Source organism: Corvus kubaryi, unplaced genomic scaffold, assembly GCF_017639235.1.
Source record: "Corvus kubaryi isolate FWS band 111438036 unplaced genomic scaffold, C.kubaryi_AGA036_p1.0 37284, whole genome shotgun sequence".
NCBI classification, from domain to species: Eukaryota; Metazoa; Chordata; class Aves; order Passeriformes; family Corvidae; genus Corvus; species Corvus kubaryi.
This window is the reverse complement of record NW_024581088.1, coordinates 10,384,098-10,394,062: the sequence shown is the minus strand read 5'-3', so window position 1 is coordinate 10,394,062 and position 9,965 is coordinate 10,384,098. Positions and strand designations below refer to the sequence as shown.

At 46.0% G+C, this 9,965-nt stretch overlaps 2 protein-coding genes across 9 annotated transcripts in view; one reads left to right on the top strand and one right to left on the bottom strand.

Annotated features, from left to right (window-relative positions):
- Positions 1 to 320, bottom strand: part of NLK (nemo like kinase) — a 38,222-nt gene extending 37,902 nt beyond the window's left edge. Inside the window, exon 1 of the mRNA XM_042026495.1 lies at positions 232 to 320. The gene's annotated coding sequence lies outside the window, so the exon portion shown is untranslated. The remainder of the gene's footprint in view (positions 1 to 231) is intronic.
- A 156-nt stretch (positions 321 to 476) lies between these two features.
- The window catches only part of LYRM9 (LYR motif containing 9), a 31,030-nt gene continuing 21,541 nt past the window's right edge, over positions 477 to 9,965 (top strand). For 3 of the 8 annotated variants that reach the window (XM_042026500.1, XM_042026499.1, XM_042026498.1), the window contains exon 1: positions 690 to 1,194. In XM_042026500.1, coding sequence (XP_041882434.1) covers positions 1,084 to 1,194 — 111 coding nt within the window. In that variant the 5' untranslated portion in view covers positions 690 to 1,083. The other 5 variants (XM_042026505.1, XM_042026501.1, XM_042026504.1 and 2 more) reach the window with 4 other exon arrangements.

The window sequence follows — 9,965 nt, the reverse complement described above, 5'->3', positions numbered from 1 at the left end:
CGCGCCCGGCCCGCTGGGCTGCGCGAGAGCCGCCCCCGACCAATCACCGCGCGGCGCCCGGCGCGCCCCTCCCACCGCGCGCGGCCGTGCGGAGCCCCCCCTCCGGCGCGGCCCCGCCCCCGTGACCCCGGCGGCCAATCACCGCGCGCCGCCGCGCCCGGAGCCGCCGAGACCCCGCGAGATTCCCTCACCTCACACAACCCTCACCCCGGGCGGCCCCGCCTCCCTCACCTTCCTACCGCTCCTATGGGGCCGCTGGCCAATGGACGCTGCTCCTGAGCCAAGTCCCGCCCCCAGGGCCCGCTTTTCTCCCAATCGCGGCCGCCCATCCAATCCAATTAGCCAATGAAGGGAAACGAAAGCCCGAAAAGGGGTTACTGGGCCAATGGCGCTGGGAGGCGGGGCGGCGGCGTCACCGACAGCGCTCCTCGCCGCTGGTCGCAGCCGGTGGGCGGTGAAGGAGCCCCCGCGCCACAAATCACGGAGCGCGGCGCCGCGTGACGGATGCGGAACTGGCCGGTGCGCCCGCCCACCGGCGGCAAGCGGCCAATGGGCGGAGGGGAGCTGCTGACGGGCGGCGGACGGGGCCAATAGCGACCCGGGGCGGGGTGAGGTGAGGACGCGGCGCGCGCGGGGTCGCTGTGGGCGCTGAGGGGGCGGCGGGAAGCGGAGCGCGAGCCGCGGTGAGGGCGGGCTGAGGGTCGCGCCGGGTCCCGGTGCCCCCGGTCCCTGTGCCCGTGTCCTTGTGCCCTCCCATTGCCCGGTCCCGGTGCCCGCCGGCGGCTCCCTCCGTGCCCGCTCTCCTCTCGCCCGGGTCACGGTGCCCTCGGGTCTCGGTGGCTGCCTGCTGACTCCGGTCCGTCCCGCCGGGACCGGTCCCGCAGCACAGGGAGCCGACGGGGGCTGCCGGCCAAGGGCGTGGGGGTCTGTGGGGTTTTGGGGCCTGTTTCTCGATTCTCTAAGAACCGGAGAGCGGCGAAGCGCGGGGCTGGCAGCGGGGCCCGCGGGCTGTGGCAGCAGGTGGTGGCACCGTGTCACGCCGCACGTGAGCTCCCCTTGGCAGGAAAGGGAAATAAACCGCTAATGAGAGGGTTCAGATGCTCCCAGCAGCACGACCGTGGCCCATTGCCCGAGGCAGTCTCTGCGAGGCTCTCTGCAGCGTGCTCACAACACGCTCAGGGGGCTCAGTGCGAGGTACGTGTTAACCAGGACCGAAATACTCTTTGGTTGTTGTTTTAGTTCCCTCACGCCATGAATCTGCATGCTTGGGGACTGCAGTGTCTTTGGGTAAGCCATCAATGTTCCCTAAAACACAGGAATAGGTAAAAACTTAACAGTTTTAGCACTTTCCATTTTCTCATGTGCATATCAATCATATCTGATTAATAGTTTTACCTCAGAAAAACTCTCTCAGGTTTCTGGAGCCTTTCCCATGGTGGTAGAGTTAAATTACCTGTGATGGTGATAAAGAGGTTCCTTCAGGTAACAGAGCTGGGTGAGCAGTTCCAGAGCCAGTCAGCGACTGACGGGAGATCTGTTCCTGCTGTGCTGGGGGGGAGCTGACGGCTTCTCCTTCGCTGCCCCTGGCTCCTGTCTGGGCAGGGAAAGAGCCCAGCAGAGCTGTGACAGCTGCAGTGCTGAGGTGTTACCAGCAAATCCCTGAAGGTGTAGTCCTGTCATCTGTCCTTTCTGTTTGTCTCTGAAAACCGGACATTGTCAGACTCCTCTTCAGCGGGGGGAAGAGAGAGTATAAACGTGACAGCCTGCTGTGATTCCTGAAACATCAGTGCAAAGTCTTGGCAAGAATGGGTTTGATACTTTTGGGACAGTTTATAACAACGGGGTTTGGGTCATTTTTGCCTGCTCTTTGAGAATGTAAGCAAGAAAAGTCTTGCAGGACTCAAGATGGGTTCCTTTGTTAAAGCTGTCCCTGTTGCATTTGGAAATACGGTTACTAATAGTCCAGTCTGGAATTACATCAGAGTTTTGCTGTCATGTCACCATTTTAAAAACAGAGGCTTTGAAGCTGCAGCAGCCCCGCTCAGTGAGGTGAAGCCTGGTGAGGGATGTGCTTATCTTGGTGCCCATATGGAGTTCTGTCAGGTGCCAGCGTTGGGTGACCCACCCTATCGAGTGTATCTTCCTTCCACACTGGGTTCATAAAGACTTTCAACTGGTGTCCCTGGCCTCTGTCACACTGTGAAACTTAAGAGCTCCTGGTTCAACTGCTTTTTAGGCTCTTCATGCTGTGAAAGTTAAGGAGGACAAGATCCGGTTGATTCGTAAGGAATATGTGTAAGAAAAAAACAAAAGGGTAGTAAGGAAAACATTAAACTTGCAAGTGCTCACCTAATAGACCCTTTGTTTCCTCAGTAGAGGTCTGTTACTTGAAAGTGTTCCCTGTGAGTTATATGAATCTCTCCCGTGTGGAGCACAATGAATTACTGGTGTACTGGTCTAGGTCAACACTTCCTCGTTATCTCCAGCCCCTGAAGAGGCATAAGGCTGCTGAGGGGGTTCATCCCTGAGCTGGGTCATGGAACTTGCAGCAAGAGTGTTGTGTGAGTAGTTCAGTGAGCCTGAGCTGCTTGATGAGTGAGTTGGCAAAATCCAGCAATGGCAATTGGAACTGGGCAGGCAGAGACACTGCATGGGGTCCTGCCAAAGCCCAGTTTGAGGGCAGCTCATTTGTCATCCTCACTGAGGCCTGGAGATACAACTGGTGACTGCTGCTGCTGAAACATGGCAGATAAATTCTGATCCCTTGCTGGTGATAGTTATCATGGGGACATGCATTTGTGTCTTAGCATTGCACTCACAGTCAGAGTGCTGTAATGCAGTACAAGTCTGCTGTCTGGAAGTGAATGCTGGAATAACTGGGGTTGCCTGTGCTAAACTCATGTAAAAACTGCATCTAGAAGTCAGTACTGTGAATCAGAAACACAGGGTTCACACTTGTTCATTTCTGAAAATCCACAGCTTCAAGTTTAGTTTTTTCTGACTCTTGAGAGATTTATTTTTCTCTCGGATTTGACACTTGCTTTGCAGGGATATAATCTCTTTGACAGCGCTCTGCATATGGGCAAGGGATGGAAGACAATTTGTAATCAGCTAGTCCTGTTTCCTTAATGCTCCTCAGCAGTGTTTTAACCTTAACATTCCCCACAAAAGATTGTATCATCTTAAAAGGTATAAAATGTAATGGTCCAGTTCCAGACATAATTTGTCAGCTTTTTTTTCTTGTCCCATGTGGGCTAGCTGTGAAAACAGGACTCAAAATATTAGAGTAAGTCTTTTGATTGTGTGTTGTGTATGAATGTCCTTCAGCATTTAGGCATGTAGGGTTTTTGTGAAGCTTTAATGCAGAAGAAAATAACATTAAGTGGAACAAAGCATAATAAAATGCAGAGATTTGTCTCTGATCCACAAAAGGGGTGCTCTGAGCTGCACTATTGATAATTTATCATGTGGGTGTTTGACAAGCCCACACATACCCTGATATAACACTCTGCAGATACAGTCCTCAGTGTTCTGTAACGCCCTGGAAATATTTAATTCATAAATCCTGATGCTGAATCCCTTAAGGTATCAGAAACATGGTGCTAATGCCTGTGAATCTGAGCAGGTTTCGTTAGTCAGATAAATACCATGCTCCAAATAAACTCTGATGCTAATGTGCAACAGAATAAACATATACACAAAATATTAAATTTTCTGTTTGGGTATGTTAGCCCTTTTCTTTGCAAAGAATAATTTTCCAGAGTTTTTTGTCTTTAAAACCTTTCCTCTATGAAACTGGAAAAGAATAAATTACTCCATTAATAAAATGCAGTGAGGAGCAGGAGAGAGAATATTTTGGTTTAGCTTTGGTTATGTGTAAAGGTTTCTGTCTTAACGTTTGCAAGGATGGCAATATTCCTTCATCTAGGAAGAGGGCAGGATCTGCTTGTCTTGTGGAATGAGGGACAAATCCCTGCCCTGCTCAGGGCGATGTTTTAATAAGAGAGGGGGAAAGAATCTAGTGATCCAACCAAGCAGGTGACCAATGGTGAGATTGTCAGTCAGGCCAACAGGCAGGTTGGCTTTTTTGAGCAGCATTGTGGGAACGTGACACTGCCTTGGACAGCAGTTAAATAATGGAATGGTGCTTCCTGTAGCAGGGCAGCACTGATGGGCCTGGGATGGGGACAACTGGTGTGAGTGACAGGTGCTGTCATCCAAGATTGTGCTTCTCCCTGAGGTTGAACATCGGACTCTACAGGCACTTGTGTTGCTTCCCTGGCCCATCAGCCCCCTCTGGCTCTTGCAGTGCAGTTTTTTGTGGTGGGATGACAGCCCTGGCCCAAGTCTGTCCAGTGTGCTGCATATACAGATATGATGGTCAGGATTAGCACTGCAGCTTGAAATCATCCCAAAGATGTCACCTCCAAAACACTGAGCTCCTGCTCTGCAGAGCTTTCTAGCCAGAAGTGTTTTCTTTTGAGAGTTCTGAAGGACATACTGAGTTCTTTGCTGACTGCAACACTTAAGCATGAGCTTGGCTTTAAGTGGAAATGCTCAGATGCTTACAGTTGGTTTGTAATAATTAGTCGTTTACAAACTTAAGCCTGATTGTTTTGTCCTTTCTGTCTCATTTTCCTCCTTCCCGCTAAACACCAGTTGCAGGAGGCAGAGGGTACATCTTTATCCCCTGCTGCTTTCTGGAGAAAGTGTCAGTTCTGTGGTTCTCTCTGTTCTATATTTCTTTGCATCAGAAATGACCCTGCTGCTCTTTGTCGACAGTGTTTCCTTTTATCCCTCTCCTGGCAGCTGCTCTTGCTCCATTCTGATGCTGGAACAGCAAATGAATTCCCTCTGAAGCAAATGTCATGCCAGTAAAGATGTTGAAGCAGCAAGAAAATCATCTCCGTCTCTGATGACTGAATTGGAGACCTTTGTGAATGAGATGTTCTTAAAATAGCTCCGCAGTGTGTTATCTTCCCTAGAAGGTGGAGAATTGAAAGCATCACCACAAGGCACTTGTCCTTGTGCGAGCAGCATCCCTAAATGATGGGTTTTGGAAAGGGGAGAGAAGCAGGCTGTTTCCTTTTCCTCCTCTCCAGGCAAAAAGCACTGCATGATTTTAATCTCTGTGTGATGGTAAATTTATGTTTTCTCCAAGAGTTGCATCACTGCTTGCTGCTTGTTTAAATATGTCACGTGTTGAGTAACCTTGTTCTCCATGATCCACTGTTTCTGGAGTAAACTGGTAGCTAAAAGTAATGCCAAGCCACAAGTTGAGTAGAGGTGCTCTGAGTTACCCTGTCTAAGGATCAGGGTGGCCGTGGCCTTTGTGGAGAGCAGAGCTTCTCAGCTGGTGGGGTGTGCCACAGCCTGGATAGGCTTAACTCTGCGAGTTCACATCATGCAGTTCAGGTCCTGCCTTGATTCGAGCCCATTGTCCATCGGTTAACACAGGATAACAGGTTTGGAAATCTTCACTTACGTATAACTTAGGAGTCACTGGTTCACATGACAGGAGCTCCGTCTCTGTGGTAAGACGGACAACAGGCATTGGTTGTACATGGAGAATTTGGTTAGTTTGGAGCTCTTGCTGAGATTTTTCCACCCTCAGGTAGTTTGGGGTGTTTGGTTCCTGACAGCCTCAGGAGAGCATTGGGCCCAGCAGCAGAACACAGCAGCAGGGACGGCGTGAGCTGCTGGGCTGTGGCATCCCATTGTCCCTGAGTACCGTGCGGGGCTCATGTCCTGGAGTCCCACAATTCCACGAGCTGTGCGAATGAGCCAGTGCTCCGCGGATGCAGGTGCCTTTTGTGAATTCATTGTGTTGTTGCTTCGTAATCCTGTCCTTGAGATCAGTTTTTGAAGAAAGTAAATCTTGCATACATGCACTTTGGAGCAAAAAATGCAGGCTGGACTTACAACATGCACACAGGAACTGTTGGTTATTTTGTTTATCAAAAAAACTATTGTAACAAATGGAATGGAGGGATTGGGCAGTAAAATTAATCCAGAAAAGTCTGATACAACACTTTTCCAGAATTGTGAATAGAGTCTTTTACATGCCTGTGAATATCTTAATACTTTTATTTTTTTTCAACTTGGTGGAAGGCGAATTGATAGATAAAAATACTAGATGCAAAAATGAAATCACTAATTGAAGAACAGGGCTTTTTATAGCAGTTTCATAATTACATTCATAACATAAATTTAACTAGGAGAAATGTTAAAATTTTGACATCTTCAGTTTTTCATCTTTTGTGGGAAGGTGGAAATAATTAGCTGTACTGATATAAACACTGAGTTTTCAGAGGTCTCTCAGTTGTTTTAAGACTAGTAATGCTTTTCCTAGTCCTGTTTTTTTAACATGATAGTATCTCTTTAAGGGCTTTCTTTACCAGATCAGTTCCTCTCCTACCAGGAGAACTAAAGCTTTTCAGCTGTCTGTTCAATTTATCCTTCTGGACTAAATTTCTCATCTCGAGATAACCAGCAGCAACTCTCCCCTCAGGAGATTTGTATCAATTAGTTCCGCACCACTAATTCCTGTGGTATTGGGGCACCAGTGAGTTGTAAGAAAGCTGCTCTGTAAACATTTATGGCTGTTGGGGGTTTGTCTTTACTATTTTTTGTTTAGAGGCCATGGGTGCCATCACTGGAGCTCTTGCTCATGCTCACTCTGTCCTTGCCTGTGAGGTCGGGCACTGCTTCACTGCAGAGGGTGTGCAGGGCTGTTTTGGGCTTGTGCTGCCTGGCAGATTCGGGGGATGTGAGCTCTGTGTGCTCTGTGGCCGCAGCAGTGGCCCTGCTGCCACCCCTGGTGTCACCAGCTCCTCACATGGCTGGCCAGGTGTCAGGTGGGAAGGCACTGGCACTGTTGATAACGTGAGTGGAAGATGCAGCCTAGCACGAAAGCAGGTTAGTCTGCAGCTGGAATGCAGGCCAGGCTTCACCTAATCTCTCCCTTAGCCAGAGAAAGGTGGCTTTAATCTATTTATTCTGCATTTGGTTGTTTTTTCAGCACTGATCTATCTGCAAATGCCATTGCACTGTTAGTCAGTTTCTATCCATTTGCCATTTACAGATGTGTTGGGACATGAAGCTGTTTTCAGTCGCTCAAGTCTAATCCCAGCAGTGCTGTAGGATCTTGGGAATTGCTCTGCATTTATATAGAAGTAAACGATGTATAATGTGTCATTTTTAAGAACATGCTACCAGCAGTTTTAGGATTTTTTTTTAGACAGATGATTTTCTTTTTGCTGATGTTTTAGACAAAACTAATTAGATAGGATTATTAGAGGAGGAAAACTGAAAGGACAGAATCATCCAGGAAGCTCATTAAAATGGAAACCCTGAAAAAACTGGGTAATTGGGCATTGATTCTGTCCTCCCCCCCTTTTTATGAGCAGTATTGTATTAAAAGTAACATGTCTGCAGGATGATGTTTCAACATCTGTTACTGCTGAAAAAAAATGATTTGCTTGTTTTTTCCTCTCTACATTCTCCCAACATCTGCATGTGTAGATCTATCCTGTATATTAATCACATCTAACACAGCTCCTTTCCAGGGAAAAGGCATCAAAGGGAGTGAGATCCTCCCTTTGGTTTGGAGGGGGATTCTGCATTGCTGCTCACTTGTATTAGATCTTGGGTGACTGGCTGTGAAATGAATCATGTGAGCGAGGACTCGGAGCTGCTCAGGAAGCCCAGGCACAGAGGTGTGTTTATGTGGAACAAAGAAGTTCACAGCCTGTAGCCTGTCTGTTTCTTGAAATATCAGTGTCACATTAAGTGATTAAACCTATGCAAATAATTGTCCATATTTTCTGTTCTCAGAATATTTGCGGGCAAATCACATTTTTTAAAAAGTATTTCACTCTGAAGATGCTTGATAATTGTGCTGGGCTTTAGATTTTTTTTTTCTTTATAGGCTGATCCAATAAATTGATTCTAAATCTAGCTTGCTGAATGTTTGCTATTTCAATCCCTCTGGCTGTGATTATTGTGATAGTAAGCAATATACTTTCTTTGGTTTAAGTTTTGGATATTTGCTAAAACACACGTGGTTGCATGTGCCAGTCTTAAAATTCAGTTTATTTACAAGTGTAACATCTTTTTTTCTCTTCAGTATTTGTACTATACAAATATAATTGCATAAAGGTTCATAGCAAGAAAATAGAAAAAGCTGGGCAATAGATTTGAAAGAATATTGGGAAATATTTTCTGATCTCTAATTATTATCATGTTGTATCTTCCCATCTTGAAAGTAAGCATGGGAAATTTAAGCATGGTAAAGCACATGATTAAATCCTTTCCTATCCAGCAAAATTCTTTAGCTGGGTGTGAAGCATGTGCATACGTTATATTAGTAGCTCATAACTTCCTTAAACCCAGCCAGTGTCAGACTGACTAAATATTAGAATTGCAAGGTAAATACTGCAGTAAATAACATAAATATGGGTGCTGGCTTTGCCGTGAACTTGTCGGTGGTTTTGACTTCTACGGTCATTTTTATGGCAGTTGAAACCAGAAAAGAATGGAAATTTCAACTAATTTTTTAATATGCTGAAATGTATTAAGTTACACAAAAAAATCCATATTATAGTAATCCTGCATATATACAGGGAAAGAGTACCCAGCGTGCATGGCAGATGGTTTCAAAGGAAATCCTCGAGAGCTAGGATTAAAAAGCAATTTTCAGCAAGTTTAAAATGGGTCTCCATATTTGGGTCACAGATATTAACTCTTTCATTGCAAACAAATGAGGGAGAAGCGTGGTCAGACTGTTATGGAAGTGTTTCTCCTGGTAAAAGCTGACCAGTTTGTGCTGGGGAAGAAAGGTGAGAGCAGGGCAGTTGATTCTGCTCCTGGTCCTGTTCTTACACCAGTGGGAAGCAGAGTTGTGGCATACAGAGACAGGGATATATTGCAATAAATGGGATTCATCATTCCACAGACAAACACTGGCAGCCCTCTGAAAAATAATTTGTGTGTGGCTCTGATCTTTGCCCACTGAAACAAATTTCCATAAAGACAAACTGATAAATAAGTTTTGGCGTGTTAGAACAGCAGATTTATGCCTGTTTACCTGTAGTAAATTATTACCAATCACTTTATTAAAGTGTAAAGACTTTACAGATAGCATTTTTGTATTCCTTTTGGATATGGCAAGCATGTATGATATAGGATAAATAAGAAATTGAACAGCAATATTGTTGCTCTATCATAGACAGGAATGGGCTCCAAGTTTTGCTTGGAAGTTATGTCTGTGCATGGAAAGTAAGCTAGTTTTTCTCAAACATGTTTTAGGGACACATTAGGATTTTATTATTTGTTTTTAAAGGTTATATACTAAAATCAACCATACCATGCAAACATTGTTCCAGGCTGCAGCTGTTTGGTGGTGGCGTACAAACATGCAGAAAACTTGCCACCGATCTGATGCACAGAAGGGATTGAGTGCAGGTCAGCTTTGCACTGTAGGATCACAAGAAGGCACTGGGCTTTTAGTAGATAAAAATAGGGCAGCAAGTTGGAGATTATTGGCTTTAACTAACTTATACTAGTTAGTAACGGTGTCAGGAGTGTAATTCACATTTACATCAGTGCTCTTTATACACTTTGGCAGCACAAAGGAACATCAAGTTTGACATGAACTTTTCTTTAAAAGACTCTTCTACTTCCAAAGTGGAAATTCAAGTTAGACTTTAAGCACTGTTTATCACTAAGCAATGAAACAGAGTAACTGATAGTATTTTATGGCGTTCCCAAAGCTCAGCTGGGTGTTTTTGGAGTAGATTTGGAAAGCTCTCTGAGCCCAGGTGCCTGGTGCTCTGCTAAGGGAATTAGAGAAGTAACTGCTGGTTTGAGTATCAGCCTAAGGAGAAGTTAATTGTGTTGCTCTCTGGGTATTACATTGGCTGTGAGTTAACAGAGGACTGCACTTCTGAAAGGGCGTGGTGAAC